At 43.1% G+C, this 18,407-nt stretch overlaps 1 protein-coding gene across 8 annotated transcripts in view; it reads left to right on the top strand.

The window, feature by feature from the left end:
* Window positions 1-18,407, top strand: part of COL12A1 (collagen type XII alpha 1 chain) — a 165,893-nt gene that overhangs the window by 72,247 nt on the left and 75,239 nt on the right. For all 8 annotated transcript variants that reach the window (XR_008891251.1, XM_056565894.1, XM_056565888.1 and 5 more), the window contains 5 exons: window positions 13,844-13,973; window positions 15,202-15,341; window positions 15,455-15,584; window positions 17,481-17,623; window positions 17,789-17,918. Coding sequence is in view for 7 of the 8 variants with exons in the window: in XM_056565894.1 (XP_056421869.1) it covers window positions 13,844-13,973; window positions 15,202-15,341; window positions 15,455-15,584; window positions 17,481-17,623; window positions 17,789-17,918 (673 nt within the window). In the remaining variant the exon portion in view is untranslated. The remainder of the gene's footprint in view (window positions 1-13,843; window positions 13,974-15,201; window positions 15,342-15,454; window positions 15,585-17,480; window positions 17,624-17,788; window positions 17,919-18,407) is intronic.

Raw genomic sequence — 18,407 nt, 5'->3', positions numbered from 1 at the left:
CCCACTCACTGAGTCAAGGCCACCTGATAAGAGTGGGTCCCTAAACTAACACTGGCATAGCACTGAGCAGTGAACACCCTCACTGAAACACCAAGCCCACAGGGGGAGACAACCAAGCACCTGGCTTATTACTGTGCTCATAGTGCCCATTGTTGGGTAATATGCTTCATATATAACTTGCCAGGAGAAAGTTAGATGTTACTTTTGAATTCAAGAAGACATTTGTTCAAAGTATGATGAACACTTTTATTACTGAAGTTAGGAATGCGCACTAGATTTTAACTGAATTATTAAATCTTTATGGAGCTTGCTATATAAACAGGAGGTACCCCCTTCAATCTATTACATACAATATGTGCTTTTATTTAACTTGCATCTCACATTTATGTTAATGTAAAATGACCATGCATGTATGACCACTTCTCTGTCAAGAACAGGGGCCTGGATGTTTTCATACTTATAACTGTGAGGGTCTTGGTGGTAAGATGAAACCAATCGCAGTCTTATGACATGTCTGAATAGCAGGTTATATGTGTGATCAGAAAACTCTTGCAGACACAGATTTTGTTTAGCAACTTATGCAAAATGTAGTAGTAATGCCTGCAGTGTGTAGGGATAGACTAGAGCATAAAGGCTTTGAACTTGCTTACTTAATTCTCAGCTTTCATTTGCTATGGTTACGGTACTGTGCCATTGGCAATGCATTATAGTGTTTCTCTGGGGGTGGTAAATGTCATATCCGAAGAAAAATACTGCAATATGCATAGGTCATGGCATGGCATGTAATAATTTATTAGGGCCTATTTAGAGAGGAAATTACTTTTCATATGGAATTTTATATGCTAAATATAGAAAAATAAGGCAGGAATTAATTATCATACGTGCTGCAGCATCCAGCATCAAAGATTGAATATATATGGTTAATATTAGTCTATTATTTTAACCCCAACCCTAAATTAAGCTATTTAGGGAACTGTAGAAAAGCAAAAGAAATGAGAAAAAAGCTGTACTTCTGCATCAGCTAATGGCATAAATGCGTACTTCAAAGCACTCCCTGCTGGTCTATAAAACGCATCTGCTGGAAGTATGACGATAAAATGCATTTTTTCAGAAATAAATCAAAGGCATGTTACTGAAATCCTGTAAGCTCAGCAGGCAATACTGGATTTTTCCCATATTAGAAGTTATGTTTATTCAGGGAGCAGAAAACTACATTTTTATACCATACAATAATAGCTTACAGGAACACCATAGTATAGTTAAAAAAAAACTCTAAGCAGATTTATTTTTACTTTATAAGAAAAAATCAAGCTAACAATTATATAAACTTATTGATTAAATAGTTTTCTGTCTGGGAGTTGGATAAAATATTGTGTTTATTTTAGGAAACCGAAAAGATTGTTATTTTGTAACACACTCCAAAAAGACAATGGAAATAGTTCATGTGGGCAAGTAGGAATAAGTACATTTTCCCAGTGGGCAAGAATTGATGAATCGGATATAAACAAAGTATACGAGTGAGAAGTAAAAGCTCAGGCAATATGATGGCCCTCACAATGTCCCAAAAAATCCTTAGTGTAGTTGCAATTTTACTGAGTTGCCAAAATGAAATTGCTAAAGTGCATTGCTGAGCTCTGTCTTGCTACTTGATGACAGGCTCCTAGTTCAGTGGTTCTCAACCTTTTTTGCCTGAGTACCCCTTGACAGCCCATTCACAAAAAAATTGTACCTCCATATTAGAGACCTTTTGTAATTATTATTATGCTTTACTTAACTCTTTACTTTCCTCTTTACATTCCTCTCCCTATCTCCCCAGTCCCCCGATTTACAGGTGATGTCTTCTCTAACCGGAGTTGTTTACTTTTCTTTTCTTCACTATCTGGCCTAGACCGACCATTAAGATTTCTCCAATACAAGACTTCTCCACAGAACAAGCCAAACAAACATTTTAGGCTACTTTCTGCAGTACAATACCCACCTATTTACAAACTCTCCATGTTTATTGTCACACAAAGTTAAAGTAGCTGCTTTTGCATCCCCATAAAGTTGTTCATCCCCCTCTGTGCCCCCATATATAGTGGAAGGCACCATACTATTCAGCTTTGTTGTTCCACTGTTCCTCTGGTCTGGGGACCTATTGCTATGGCTCATAGCAGTAGGTCCCCAGTCTGCAGGGACAGTGGAACAACAAAGCTGATGGTAATTACTGCCCACAGCAGCCCAGTGCCGCACTTCCCCTTTGCTGTCCTCCTGCTCTGCTCCTCGGTGCAATTACGTCAGCCTACCATTAATTTCAAAGTGGTCCAGACCAGTAACCAGTGGCTGTGGCTGCCATTACTGATTTTTTTCAAGTACCCCCTGGATAACTGTTAAGTACCTCCGGGAGTACTTGTACCCCAGGTTGAGAACCACTGTCTTAGTTGGTCTATAATCCCATGTTCAGTTAGAGAGGGTAACCCTCCCTAAACTAAGGTCACTTGTTACTAGGAAAAAAAGGCCTATTCTGAATCTGTAATTTTTCTTTCTACTCACTTGCATTTTCGCACTGTGAGGGTGTGTTCACTCTAGAATGTGAAATTCTAGTTAGGAATTCTCCGAGACTCTGCTGCACTAATCTAGCATTGGTGTTAAAGGGTCTTCAGCTGAATTTTAGCGGGAAAAAACATTCAGCGTAGAAAATTCACACGTCAAAACAATTTACATGTTCATTCTTTTGGCAGAACTCCACGCCGACTGCATTGCCGTCAGTGGTGATGGCACAGGTCCCTTTGGTCCTAGTGCATAAGGGTATCGTGGCTGTTGCTCAAATGTGGGATAACTTTGGGCAGAGACTGTGCAGTGTTTACAAACCCTAAGCCTGCAAACATAAAAGTTAAAGGGTGAGAGGAATTACGCAAGCAGAATTCCGTGCTGTGAACATTATGATCAGTGTGAATGGGTCTGTCGCGAGACCCGTTCACACTGCGGAATTTTGTTCCTCGCAAAGAAAGAACATGTTCATTCTTTGCGTGGAATTCCGCAAATACTGCATAGCTGTCAATGGTGATGGCGCAGTGCCCCGCAGTCCTTCCACCGAAGTATCTTTGGTGGTGGCGACCTGATGGAATCTCTGCTCGCGGAATTCCATGAGCGGAGATTCCGCAGTGTGAACATAACCTAAGTAGTCCTCCCCATTATTTTCCTGAGCTAAGTAGTCTTCTCTGTTCATTAGTTTGCCCTTTTGGAGGCTTACAGCAAAGGAATGGAAGTAAGTGGAACAATAAAGATGACAGATTTGAAATCAGTGGTTTAGCACCACTTTTTTTTCCTTTGGCTGCACCCTAATAATGTAAGTCTACATTAGGTTACAGACATCCTTTAAAGTGCCCATACACTTTAGACAAAAGTTGAAGAACTTGCCAACTTCATGGGTTTGGCTGATTGTCTGAGGTGTATGGTAACTCTCTTGTTTAAAGGGTTTCGGCTGCCCGATCCTATTGTTCTGAAAGATATAAGTTGTCTCCAGTGGAGTCTGGCAGCAGTTTACCTCTGCCCTCCCCATAGACAACAGATGAATGTTCAATCAAATGGAAAGTTTAAGTACATGGGGATGAATGTTTGGCAGACAACTATTGAAGCGATTGGTCCATTGCACATACATGCCAGTACAAATGGCATCAATGTACAGAAGATGAAAGAAAATGTTGTCATAAATTGTGGAATGCAGGTCTAATAAATATTCTTACAGTGCAGGGCAATTTTAGGTGTTTAGTTAATAAAAAAAAGATTTTGAACAGCTTAGGATTTTTCAGTATAAATAGTTTACAATTGCTTGCCTAAAGGTAACTTTAAAGCCAGATGTTTTCACAAAGTTTATAAAAAATGTCCTTAATAGACACACAGCAGGATGCTAAAAATGTTTATAGTCAAATAAAAAAATAAAAAAAAATTTTATTGACACCACAAAATAAGTGTACAGTCTATTAAAAATAGTCATTGTCACGATGCCGGCTGGCAGGAGGTGGATCCTCTGTGCCAGAAAGGGATTGGCGTGGACCGTGCTAGTGGATCGGTTCTAAGTCACTACTGGTATTCACCAGAGCCCGCCGCAAAGCGGGATGGTCTTGCTGCGGCGGTAGTGACCAGGTCGTATCCACTAGCAACGGCTCAACCTCTCTGACTGCTGAAGATAGGCGCGGTACAAGGGAGTAGACAGAAGCAAGGTCGGACGTAGCAGAAGGTCGGGGCAGGCAGCAAGGATCGTAGTCAGGGGCAACGGCAGGAGGTCTGGAACACAGGCTAGGAACACACAAGGGAACGCTTTCACTAGGCACAAGGGCAACAAGATCCGGCGAGGGAGTGCAGGGGAAGTGAGGTATATATATGGAGTGCACAGGTGAACACACTAATTAGAACCACTGCGCCAATCAGCGGCGCAGTGGCCCTTTAAATCGCAGAGACCCGGCGCGCGCGCGCCCTAGGGAGCGGGGCAACGCGCGCCCGGACAGGACCGACGGAGAGCGAGTCAGGTACGGGAGCCGGGGTGCGCATCGCGAGCGGGCGCCACCCGCATCGCGAATCGCATCCCGGCTGGAGGCGGTATCGCAGCGCACCCGGTCAGTGGATCTGACCGGGGCGCTGCAGTAACGAGAGTGTAGCGAGCGCTCCGGGGAGGAGCGGGGACCCGGAGCGCTCGGCGTAACAGTACCCCCCCCCCCTTGGGTCTCCCCCTCTTCTTTGAGCCTGAGAACCTGAGGACCAGACTTTTATCCAGGATATTGTCCTCAGGTTCCCAGGATCTCTCTTCAGGACCACAGCCCTCCCAGTCAACCAAAAAAAAGGTTTTCCCTCTGACCTTTTTGGAGGCCAGTATCTCCTTTACAGGAAAGATGTCCGAAGAACCGGAGACAGGAGTGGGAGAAATAAGTTTAGGAGAGAAACGGTTGAGGATGAGTGGTTTAAGAAGAGAGACATGAAAGGCATTAGGAATACGAAGAGAAGGAGGAAGAAGAAGTTTGTAAGAGACAGGATTAATCTGGCACAAAACTTTGAAAGGACCAAGATAGCTTGGTCCCAATTTGTAGCTGGGAACACGGAAGCGGACATATTTAGCGGAGAGCCATACCTTGTCTCCGGGAGAAAAAATGGGGGGAGCTCTTCTTTTCTTATCAGCAAACTTCTTCATGCGTGATGAAGCCTGTAAGAGAGAATTTTGGGTCTCTTTCCATATGGAGGAAAGATCACGAGTTATTTCATCCACAGCGGGCAAACCAGAGGGCAAGGGAGTAGGGAGGGGGGGAAGAGGGTGACGGCCGTACACCACGAAAAATGGGGATTTGGAAGAAGATTCAGAGACTCTGAAGTTATACGAGAATTCGGCCCATGGTAGAAGATCTGCCCAGTCATCCTGGCGGGAGGAAACAAAATGCCGTAAATAATCACCCAGGACCTGGTTAATTCTTTCTACTTGCCCATTGGATTGAGGATGATAAGCAGAAGAAAAATTTAATTTAATCTTGAGTTGTTTACAGAGAGCCCTCCAGAATTTTGACACGAATTGGACGCCTCTATCCCAGACGATCTGCGTGGGCAACCCGTGAAGACGAAAAATGTGTACAAAAAATTGTTTTGCCAACTGAGGCGCAGAAGGAAGACCAGGAAGAGGAATAAAATGTGCCATCTTGGAAAATCGATCAACGACCACCCAAACAACAGTGTTGCCACGGGATGGGGGTAAGTCAGTAATAAAGTCCATACCAATCAGAGACCAAGGCTGTTCGGGGACAGGCAGAGGGTGAAGGAGACCAGCAGGCTTCTGGCGAGGAGTCTTGTCCCGGGCACAGACAGTGCAGGCCCGCACAAAATCAACAACATCCGTCTCCAGAGTCGGCCACCAATAGAAACGAGAGATGAGTTGCACGGATTTCTTGATGCCCGCATGGCCTGCGAGATGGGAGGAGTGACCCCATTTGAGGATTCCGAGGCGTTGGCGTGGAGGGACGAAGGTCTTCCCTGGAGGAGTTTGTCTGATGGAGGCTGGAGAAGTGGAGATCAGGCAGTCAGGAGGAATGATGTGTTGCGGAGAGAGCTCTACTTCCGAGGCATCCGAGGAACGAAAGAGAGCATCGGCCCTGATGTTCTTATCGGCAGGGCGAAAGTGAATTTCAAAATTAAACCGGGCAAAGAACAGAGACCACCTGGCCTGGCGAGGATTCAGCCGTTGGGCAGACTGGAGATAGGAGAGATTCTTGTGATCGGTGTAAATAATAACTGGAAATTTAGATCCCTCCAGCAGATGCCTCCATTCCTCAAGTGCTAATTTAATGGCCAGTAGCTCTCGATCCCCGATGGAGTAGTTCCTCTCCGCCGGAGAGAAGGTCCTAGAAAAAAAACCACAGGTAACAGCATGCCCGGAAGAATTTTTTTGTAGAAGAACCGCTCCAGCTCCTACTGAGGAGGCATCAACCTCCAATAGGAAGGGTTTAGATGGGTCAGGTCTGGAGAGCACGGGAGCAGAAGAAAAGGCCGACTTGAGCCGTTTAAAGGCGTCTTCCGCTTGAGGAGTCCAGGACTTAGGATTGGCATTCTTTTTGGTTAAAGCCACGATAGGAGCCACAATGGTGGAAAAATGTGGAATAAATTGTCTGTAATAATTGGCGAACCCCAAGAAACGTTGGATAGCACGGAGTCCGGAGGGGCGTGGCCAATCTAAGACGGCAGAGAGTTTGTCTGGATCCATTTGTAGTCCCTGGCCAAGTATCCTAGGAAAGGAAGAGATTGACATTCAAACAGACATTTCTCCATTTTGGCATAAAGTTGATTGTCACGAAGTCTCTGAAGAACCATGCGGACATGCTGGCGGTGTTCTTCTAGGTTGGCAGAAAAAATCAGAATATCGTCCAGATACACAACAACACAGGAATATAAGAGATCACGAAAAATTTCATTAACAAAGTCTTGGAAGACGGCAGGGGCGTTGCACAGGCCAAAGGGCATGACCAGATACTCAAAGTGTTCATCTCTAGTGTTAAATGCCGTTTTCCATTCATCCCCCTCCCTGATGCGGATGAGATTATAAGCACCTCTTAAGTCCAGTTTGGTAAAGATGTGGGCACCTTGGAGGCGATCAAAGAGTTCTGAGATAAGAGGTAGAGGGTAGCGGTTCTTTACCGTGATTTTATTAAGACCGCGGTAGTCAATGCAAGGACGTAGGGAGCCATCTTTTTTGGACACAAAGAAAAATCCAGCTCCGGCAGGAGAGGAGGATTTGCGGATAAACCCCTTTTCTAAATTTTCCTGGATGTACTCAGACATAGCAAGAGTCTCTGGGGCGGACAGAGGATAAATTCTGCCCCGGGGTGGAGTAGTGCCCGGGAGGAGGTCAATAGGACAGTCATAAGGCCTGTGAGGGGGTAGAGTCTCAGCTTGTTTTTTGCAAAACACATCAGCAAAGTCCATATAGGCCTTAGGGAGGCCGGTTACAGGGGGAACCACAGGGTCACGGCAGGGAGTACTGGGAACCGGTTTAAGGCAGTCCTTGAAACAAGAGATACCCCAGCTCTTGATCTCCCCCGTGGACCAATCCAGGGTTGGGGAATGGCGTTGGAGCCACGGTAGTCCAAGGAGAATTTCGGAAGTGCAATTGGGGAGGACCAAGAACTCAATTTTTTCTTGATGAGGTCCGATGCACATTAGAAGGGGCTCCATGCGGTAACGTATGGTGCAGTCCAATCTTTCATTATTAACACAATTGATATAGAGGGGCCTGGCGAGAATGGTTACCGGGATGTTGAACCTGTTGATGAGAGAGGCCAAAATAAAGTTTCCTGCAGATCCGGAATCCAAGAAGGCCATAGTAGAGAAGGAGAAGGTAGATGCAGATATCCGCACAGGCACAGTAAGGCGTGGAGAAGCAGAGTAGACATCAAGAACTGTCTCACCTTTGTGCGGAGTCAGCGTGCGTCTTTCCAGGCGGGGAGGACGGATAGGACAATCCTTCAGGAAGTGTTCGGTACCGGCACAGTACAGGCAGAGATTCTCCATGCGGCGTCGTGTCCTCTTTTGAGGTGTCAGGCGAGACCGGTCAACTTGCATAGCCTCCACGGCGGGAGGCACAGGAACGGATTGCAGAGGACCAGAGGAGAGAGGAGCCGGGGAGAAAAAACGCCTCGTGCGAACAAAGTCCATATCCTGGCGGAGCTCCTGACGCCTTTCGGAAAAACGCATGTCAATGCGAGTGGCAAGATGAATGAGTTCATGTAGATTAGCAGGAATTTCTCGTGCGGCCAGAACATCTTTAATGTTGCTGGATAGGCCTTTTTTAAAGGTCGCGCAGAGGGCCTCATTATTCCAGGATAGTTCAGAAGCAAGAGTACGGAATTGTATGGCGTACTCGCCAACGGAAGAATTACCCTGGACCAGGTTCAGCAGGGCAGTCTCAGCAGAGGAGGCTCGGGCAGGTTCCTCAAAGACACTACGAATTTCCGAGAAGAAGGAGTGTACAGAGGCAGTGACGGGGTCATTGCGGTCCCAGAGCGGTGTGGCCCATGACAGAGCTTTTCCAGACAGAAGGCTGACTACGAAAGCCACCTTAGACCTTTCAGTAGGAAACTGGTCCGACATCATCTCCAAGTGCAGGGAACATTGTGAAAGAAAGCCACGGCAAAACTTAGAGTCCCCATCAAATTTGTCCGGCAAGGATAGTCGTAGGCCTGAAGCGGCCACTCGCTGTGGAGGAGGTGCAGGAGCTGGCGGAGGAGATGATTGCTGAAGCTGTGGTAGTAGCTGCTGTAGCATCACGGTCAGTTGAGACAGCTGGTGGCCTTGTTGCGCTATCTGTTGTGACTGCTGGGCGACCACCGTGGTGAGGTCAGCGACAACTGGCAGAGGTACTTCAGCGGGATCCATGGCCGCATCTACTGTCACGATGCCGGCTGGCAGGAGGTGGATCCTCTGTGCCAGAGAGGGATTGGCGTGGACCGTGCTAGTGGATCGGTTCTAAGTCACTACTGGTATTCACCAGAGCCCGCCGCAAAGCGGGATGGTCTTGCTGCGGCGGTAGTGACCAGGTTGTATCCACTAGCAACGGCTCAACCTCTCTGACTGCTGAAGATAGGCGCGGTACAAGGGAGTAGACAGAAGCAAGGTCGGACGTAGCAGAAGGTCGGGGCAGGCAGCAAGGATCGTAGTCAGGGGCAACGGCAGGAGGTCTGGAACACAGGCTAGGAACACACAAGGGAACGCTTTCACTAGGCACAAGGGCAACAAGATCCGGCGAGGGAGTGCAGGGGAAGTGAGGTATATATATGGAGTGCACAGGTGAACACACTAATTAGAACCACTGCGCCAATCAGCGGCGCAGTGGCCCTTTAAATCGCAGAGACCCGGCGCGCGCGCGCCCTAGGGAGCGGGGCCGCGCGCCGGGACAGGACCGACGGAGAGCGAGTCAGGTACGGGAGCCGGGGTGCGCATCGCGAGCGGGCGCCACCCGCATCGCGAATCGCATCCCGGCTGGAGGCGGTATCGCAGCGCACCCGGTCAGTGGATCTGACCGGGGCGCTGCAGTAACGAGAGTGTAGCGAGCGCTCCGGGGAGGAGCGGGGACCCGGAGCGCTCGGCGTAACAGTCATGTTTATGCGCGCAAAAAGTTAAAAACTAAGAATTAAAAGTCACAGTCCTAGTAAAAAAGCCAACAAGAAAAAAATCTGCCATTTACTCTTCCCCCACATTAGACAGCAGAGACTTTTATTTCTTTTAACCAACCGCCTGAGAATCTGGAATCTCACAAGCCCAGAAGCAGAGAATGAACTCAGATAAGCTACTTGCTGAGTGATCTAAAAAATTTGTAAATAAATGCATATTTTTCTTACAATTTGGGCAGCACATTGGCTTGTGTAACTCCTAAAACATTTAAGATCTATATTTGGCAGATAAGTGGAATTTTAGTCTGCAAACTATATGTAAAAATAGAGATGAACTATTTGTATAATTTTCCTCCTTCCTATTATTTTGCTCATTGTTCATCAGGTCAACGTTTTGCTTACTAAAAATATGATATTATATAGGTGCTGTCATATGCAAAAAAACTTTTTTATATAATGTAGATAATAACATTCTGGGCCTAATTAACTAAGGCTTTTATGAGAAGATCTTGTAGGGTTTTTGTGCCACGTGTCAAGTGCCAAAATTTGCTTAAAAACTCTTTATTTTTCTCAGAAAATGCTAAACAGGGGCATGTCTCTGAAAGAGGGCATGTTAGACACATTTTTAAAGAAAACCTACACATTTACTAATGTCCCCACATTAAATGTGGTGTATTTGAGTTCTGGAAAAACTGACAGCTCAAAGTATGTGTAAAAAAAAAAAAAAAGCAAAACATAGGTAAAAAAAAGAACATTAGTAAATAATATTAGTAGATAGCATGGAAAAATGCCTGTCGGGAATCCCCCCCCCCCCGCCCCCCCATCCCCAAAGAAATACAATCCACTCTTAGTAAATAAGGTCCTATATCTATAGTTGTAATACACATTGGATTAATGTCTTGTCTCTGAAGCTATTGCCTATGTATCTGTGGCAGAGACAAAATACAGGGAATGTGGGCGGGACAAGCAGGGCTCTGTACACTGTGGACAAGCAGGGCTCTGTACACTGAGGACAAGCAGGGCTCTGTACACTGAGGACAAGCAGGGCTCTGTACACTGAGGACAAGCAGGGCTCTGTACACTGAGGACAAGCAGGGCTCTCTGCACTGAGGACAAGCAGGGCTCTGTGCACTGAGGACAAGCAGGGCTCTGTGCACTGAGGACAAGCAGGGCTCTATACACTGAGGACAAGCAGGGCTCTGTACACTGAGGACAAGCAGGACTCTGTACACTGAGGACAAGCAGGGCTCTGTACACTGAGGACAAGCAGGGCTCTGTACACTGAGGACAAGCAGGGCTCTGTGTAATGAGGACAAGCAGGGCTCTGTACACTAAGGACAAGCAGGGCTCTGTACACTGAGGCTCAGTGACATGCCCCCGGCTCACACAGCAGGATGATTGACAAACCAAGGGAGCCCTGTTTCTCCTGCCCTCACTTCCAATATTTTGTTTTCACACAAAGACACACGGACCACGGACAATAGCTGCAGGGACAAGACAGCATTTATTCACCCAAAAATATACACATTTTTTTTTACCAATGTATCTTACAAATATACATATAATGTTATTATCTACTTTAGATAAAAAGTTTTTTTGCAAAAGACAGGTACACTTTAAGAGATTGATTTAATCATGTACCTGACAACTATGTGAACTTTATTTTCATGTCAGGATTTCGGACCAGTAAATCAGCTATTTCCATCAGCTTGTTATCAGTTTTACATCAAGTACCAAAACCAATAAGACTTTCTGTTACCGTGCATATTTTGCATTTCACAGCTTTTACCTCCATATGGATTTATGCAAGATGGCAGAATGTACTCTCTTTTATCTGTGTTTTTTTATGGCCCATAATTAGCTTTCTCTTGAAGTTGTCTCCAGCTGCTAGTAAAACACATTCTCACTGCTGAATTTGTATCTATAAATGCTTGAAACTATCCAGCACAAGAGAGTGAGAATTGGCAGCTCTTCAGCACCATTACTGGGCTTCTGTCTCATAGAGACATCTCTGTGAAACTTAAAAGGTTTATTTGTGAAGATTTCCCAGCTGTATAGATCAGAACAGGACAAGACACCTTGGAAGACTTTTATTTTTTATTTTTATAGTTTTATTTGGTTAATCTACAGTTCTACAGGCTTGTTTATGGTATTGATGTGCAGCGTTTTATTGAAGAACAGGACTATTTCCACATAACTAGAATTACCAATATAAATGAATTGAGTCTGCTTTTTCCATTGAAGAATCATATCCTCGTGAACGGCCATGTATCTGTGCTATAAAATCTTTTTCGCTATAGAAAACATGGCTTTGAGTAATGTTGAATGAATAGCAAGACTGCTAAGTTTCACTATAGAACCTTTTTCCAGAAACTTTCTAAAGCATGCGATGTTAAAAACTGAACAGATAAATTTTATTTGGGGTCTCAGGTCAGGACAATAAAGATTATGGCCCACCTGAAGCTGAAACTAAAGTTTAACTGATACCAAGGCCCCGATATCCGACTAAAATAACTAGAGTATTCTGCCTCAATACTGTGTAAAGAGATCCTATATGATGGCACACAGGGTCAGTAGCTGTTAGTTTTATGGAGAGGTATACTGTGCTCTCCAAGGGTAATTCTTCTGGGAAAAGCTACCTTCATGTTACAGATGTGTTGGAGCATACCACCATTTGTTTATTTTGCATCACTGATTTCTATGGAATATGAGAGAAAAGAAAACATATAGGGGTTTATTTATGAATAATTTCGGGGGAGATTTATCATTGCATTTAGAGCCTTTTTTACTGCTTACTCCTGGTGCACAAAATGTCGCGCGTGCGCCTTAGAATTTTATTTTGCTAATTTTGGGAGTGCACATAAAATAGCAAATAGCCCTGCCTAAGCAATTTTCAGTTTTCATTTTGCAATGGTCCAGGATTTATGAAGTGCGAATGTCACAGACAGGCATTAAACAGTCGCAACCATCTCGAAAATTTTGCAAGTCAAAGCTAGGTGAGATCTGGCTTACAAAACTGCCTTAGGAGAACACTTTTAAAAAGTCTCACAAAAAGTCACAACTGAGACTTTTTATGCAGAAAAGACTGCGTGGAAGACTCATAAAACTTAGTGTTCTGAAGTGATTTATTGTTTTTTGCTTATGTGACCCAAATAGATATGTCACACATAAGCAAAACCAAAGCAGAAAAAAAAATATGAATTTAAAACTCACTTTCCAAAGACAACAATGATAAATCTTCCCCTTCCTGAGGTTTTTTTTCTTGGGTTTTACGGCTGAAATTTGGTGCATGTCATGTGTGCTTAAATTTGCAATCAAAAAACCCTTTGGACCTGACCATCACTCCATTTTCATCCAAAAACCCGGAAAAGGTGCAGGGTTGCCTTAAAAAACGGGCATGTCCACAAAAAAGGGGCATGTACCCAACAGTTTAGAAAAAACATATTTACTAATGTTCCCACATAAAATGTGGTGGAGTTCAGCTCTGGAAAACCCGACAGTTTAGAACATTTGTTAAAAAAAAAGCAAAATGTAGGGAAAAATGCAAAACATAGAGAAAAAAATAGTAAATACCATGGGAAAATACCTGTCTGGAAAAAAATACCACACAGAAACCAACACTCCACTCTGAGTAAATGAGGGCCATAGAGTCAGAAAAACATGGAGGTATTCTATAGGCTCATGATTTGGATGGTGAAGGGTGTTTGGATATTTATTTGGCTTGTTCAGATATTATAGTTTGCTCATATTGGAGGAAATTCATCAAGACCTGTGCTGAAGAAAAGTTGACCAGTTGCCCATAGCAACCAATCAGATTGTTCCTTTATTTTTCAGAGGCCTTTTAAAAAAATGAAAGAAGCAATCTGATTGGTTGTTACGGGCAACTGGTCAACTTTTCCTCAGCAAAGGTCTTGATGAATTTCCCCCATTCTTCTTAAAAAAAGGTGTTCAAATCCACATTTTCCATTTCTGAGTCCTTGCTGTTTTAGCCTGTGAATAGCTTCTCTTCTTAGAAAGCCTTTACTGTAAATAGCTGACACAGACGGCCCTGGTTCTGTCTGATACCATGCCATACCCTTAAAGGCTTCATTCTTTATTTGAGTTTAGAGCATTAACCCAGCCAGCGGCATGTGTTCTGAAAGTGATGTTGTCTTTGGGAGGGAGAGCGTCGAATGGCTATGGAAAACCTCGTAACTGTAGGATTATGTTTATTGTGTCCCTAGACAACTGTTGGTGGAAGGCAGAACAGTGTTGTGCTGCAGAGACTTCAGCCAGATACTCCATACACTATAACTGTAGCATCTCAGTATGCTGAAGGAGAAGGAGGAAGAATTTCAGGAAGAGGAAAGACAAGTAAGTTTAGTCATTTATTTTATAGACTGTAGGCCTTGTTGTATGTCCCTGTGAGCATTTTATTGAACATGGGCTATTTATTCCTGCCTTTCTCCTGTTGAAGTCTTGAAAGTAAATATATCAACTACTTTTTTTCAGATCAGATTCAGAGTCTGAAACATTTGTCTAATCTTTTTTCTATTTTCTGATTGTAACAATTTTTATATAATTTTAGTGCATTATTATTATTAGGACAGCCATCTTGCTTGAGCTGCTTTTAACAGCATCTGAATATCCTTAACAGCAGCACCCATAAACATAGCCACAATAGGCTTGAGGGGACCCTATTTACTTCTATGGGAGTGTTTTATACCCACGCTTTCTGATCTGTACTGAGGTCAACGGGGGGATTGATCAAAACTAGTGCAGAGAAAAAAATGACAAGTGGCCCATAGCAACCAATCAGATTGTTTCTTTTATTTTTTAGAGGCCTTTTTAGCAATCTGATTTGTTGCTATGGCCAACTGGTTAACTTTTGCTCACCAAAGGTTTTGATAAATCCCCCCCGCATTGTGCAGCATAGGAGAGGGGAGGAGGGGACACTGAGCTCTGAGCATCACTGAAATTAAATGCCCTGATCCTGTCTTATCTATATATTGGTGTCACCTTTCACTGTAATCCTGTCTGAGATGATAAGGAAGACACTGCTGAAAAGTTTTCATTACAGAACAGAAAGTGTTAACTAATTATTAGGCTTAGTGGTCAAATGAAAATATCACAAAAGATCTTAATAGACACACTTAAAGGGGTATTCCGCCATAAAACATCTTATCCCCTATCCAAAGGATAGGGGATGCGAGTTCCAATCGCAGAGGACACACCGCTGACACACCCCCTCCCATAGACATGAATGGAGGGGGTGTGGCTATGGCAAAATGTTCAGAAGGCTGGAGCACCGGATTACCCCTTTAAGATACATCACCACTTTCTGTGATGGGAATAATCATCTAATGCTTGAATGTTCTATAATGTTCCTAGAATTTAGCATATTGCTTTAACCTGTAGGGATTACCATGCAGAACTTTAAGGGCTCCCTAATGTCTATTTTTACAGCAAATATACACAATAACTAGTAAATCTAAAAATATGACGTCCTGTATAAGAATTTTTTTTACTGTACATTTTATTATTATGTACTATGTCTAATATATGTTTTGTTGAATATAAAAATAAACAAATTGTATTTCAGAGCCTTTAAGCACAGTCAAAAATCTGAGAGTATATGACCCAACTACAAGTACTTTAAATGTAAGATGGGAAGCAGCTGAAGGAAATGTGCGCCAATATAAGGTTTATTATGTACCCACTGCTGGAGGATCCGAGGAAGTGGTAAATTTTCTTTTTAGTGTATTTCTTTATTTTAAATAGCGTTGTCTTGTAAAGTATTTTAGTAGTATTTGAGAAGTATTTTAACATGTTGGCATTTGTTTCTGAACTTACAGACAACTGTTCCTGGAAATACCATCTACACTGTACTAAGGGGACTTCAGCCAGACACACCTTATACAGTAACCGTGGTCCCTGTTTATGCTGAAGGAGATGGTGGACGCATGTCTGACACTGGAAGGACATGTATGTCACACAAATGATTTTTCTTTTATACATATTTTTCTTAATCTTTTCTCATATTATTCTCACAGATGAAAGTATTTAGACACATTTGTCGTCAAACATGAATAGTCCTATTTATTTATTGTAATAAATAGACAGATACAATGCTGCATATAAAGGTGCAATGAATAACAGGGACTTGTGAGTATCGTGTCCATCTAGGGGGATGGATAAATAAGGCAGTAGCTTAGCTGATAGTTCTTAAAGTTGATGTATCAGAAGCAAGTAAAATGGTGTAAGGATCTAAGGGCTAAATTCTGATAGCTTGACAACTGGGTCAGTGCATCACCAATTCTGCTTTCCTGTAGGATGTTCCTGGCATGCAGGGGTTAGTACGAACAAAGAACAAAGTACTCCAGCTCACCACCTCGTAGCAGTGCTCGGATCTGTGCCCGGCAGGACACTCCAATGGAGAACAAATGAACGATGATCCAGCAGTTGCAAAAACGAACAGCTTTATTGAAGGTCACTGGACACAGGTAAAACCAACCATATCATCAGACACGTTTCAAGTGCATGCGCTCAAAACGTGTCTGATGATGTGGTTGGTTTTACCTATGTCCAGTGACCTTCAATAAAGCTGTTCATTTTTGCAAGTGCTGGATCATCGTTCGTTTGTTCTCCATGCAGTGGTTAGTACCTGCAAAAGTGATCCCAGAAAGAACCACCAAGGAACTGGTTTCAGGGTCATAGGAGTCAAAGCTTACTAATGTGTGTAGAAGCAAAGGCTAACCCATCTAGTCCGATCCCACAGATGAAATACTGTATAAGTATTACTGAAATAAGTAATGCTGCTTATGATAAAGTGTTGTTTGAACACATTATGTGCATGTTGCTTACCTAGAAAAGGTGATGGCACCATAGGAACTAGAGAAGTGGAGGCAGTGAAATTCTCTGGGCAATGTTTTGCTGGGAAAGTATGGGTTCTGATATTCATACAAATGTTACTTTAACATGTGCCACCTATTTTACATTGTTGCCGACCAAGTAAACCCCATCATGGACATAATATTCCTTAGAAGCAGTGGCCTCCTTTAAGAAGGATGATGCACCCTGCCACTCTGCAAAAAATTTCAGGATCTGTTTAAATAGACAAAGAAATGTTTAGACTGATAATATGGCCTCCAAATTCTACAGATCTCAAACTGGCCAAAACCTGTAGTATTTGCTGCAAAAGCAAGTGGAAGCCCCACCTTGCACCTCACAGGACTAAAAGGATCTACAGCTCCTGTATCACTGTCACAGGACATCTTTAGAGGACTTTTGAAGTCAATGTCTTCATGGATGAGAGCCTGTTTGACAACACAAGGGGTCCACATATAATTAGCCAGGTTTTATTGTTATGACTGATTTGTACATACTATACTGTACTGTACACATATACACAGAATCCCACATAAATATGTAGATATTTGCTTAAAATGTGACGCAGACTATTAGCACCGTATATTCTGAAATGTAGCACTCTGTTAGCCTTTTTTAAAGAGGTGTGGCTTGGCTTTGCATGCTATTATCACCCTATCACATACATTACAAGCACCGCATATTCAGATATTTAGCACCCTGTTAGCCTTTTTTAAAAAAGGTGTGGCTAGGATTTTTGTGCTATTAACACCCTATTTTCAAAGGTTTAGCACAACCTTCTGGTGCACAAAGTGTCACAGTTAATACCAAATTATCCTGGTATTGAATCATGTGTTTTTTTTTTTTTTTGCTGTGGGCACGGGACACAAGTGCCCCACATTTTTAAAAGCCATGCCCCACTTTTAAAAAACTGGCGCTAATAACACTATTAATGGTGTTAATAAAACAGCACAAGTCTTTGAATATTCCCCCCATATGTATTATTTATTATAGTGGCAAGAGGAACTGCCAGAAATCTTCAAGTTTACAACCCAACAACAAATACACTAAATGTTCGATGGGATCCTGCTCCTGGACAGGTTCAGCAGTACAGAGTCAACTATGCTCCACTTCTCGGAACTACGGCTTCAGAATATGTGAGTACCAAATCCCATATGTTCAGAGGATGCAATACTTTTATTATTACACATGAAATCATTCTGTGAGAGCATATAAAGAGTAGCCACCCACTTACAATAGTTCCATATAATAATTAATACAAAATTGTTCAGAACTAATGGAAAATTCCCATTTACCTTTAGGTTGTGATTCCTGGCAATACTCATAATGTGTTACTGGAGCGCCTGATCCCTGATACTCCTTACTCTGTAAATGTGGTGGCCATGTATGCGGATGGAGAAGCAGAACCAAGTACTGGAGAGGGAAAAACATGTATGTACAATATATCAACTAACTTCGCAATATATTTAAATAGAAATATATATATAAGTATGTTTTATGTTAACATAGCTAAGATACATAACAGGGGGGGTTAATCTATCTGCAGTGGCTGGATGGCAGGGTGAAAGGGATCTTCTGAAGTAATGCTAACCGCCCACCCACTGCAACATAGCCAGTCCCCCTGGAGACCATGTGATCTCTGACATGTTGGGCCTAATTTGTTATGGCTTTTCCAAGTAAATTTTGTAGGGTCGCATGTGTAATGCACCAGAATTTGCAACAAAAACCCAAACCGGTGCATGGATATAATAGAAGTATATTACACTCTATTATAATTTGTGTTTAAAAGCTGAAAACTATACTGGAACACCTTTTACACTTTGTGGCCCTGTCTTTAAATTCTTAGACAGTGTAAACTTAGACTAGACATGCTCAGGCTGTTTGATATAATAGTTGCATTTTCACACTGGCTAGTCTAAG

The sequence above is a fragment of the Hyla sarda genome, chromosome 3, assembly GCF_029499605.1.
Source record: "Hyla sarda isolate aHylSar1 chromosome 3, aHylSar1.hap1, whole genome shotgun sequence".
In the NCBI taxonomy this organism is placed as follows: domain Eukaryota; kingdom Metazoa; phylum Chordata; class Amphibia; order Anura; family Hylidae; genus Hyla; species Hyla sarda.
The sequence above is the reverse complement of the archived record's forward strand: the minus strand, read 5'-3'. Positions and strand labels throughout refer to the sequence as shown.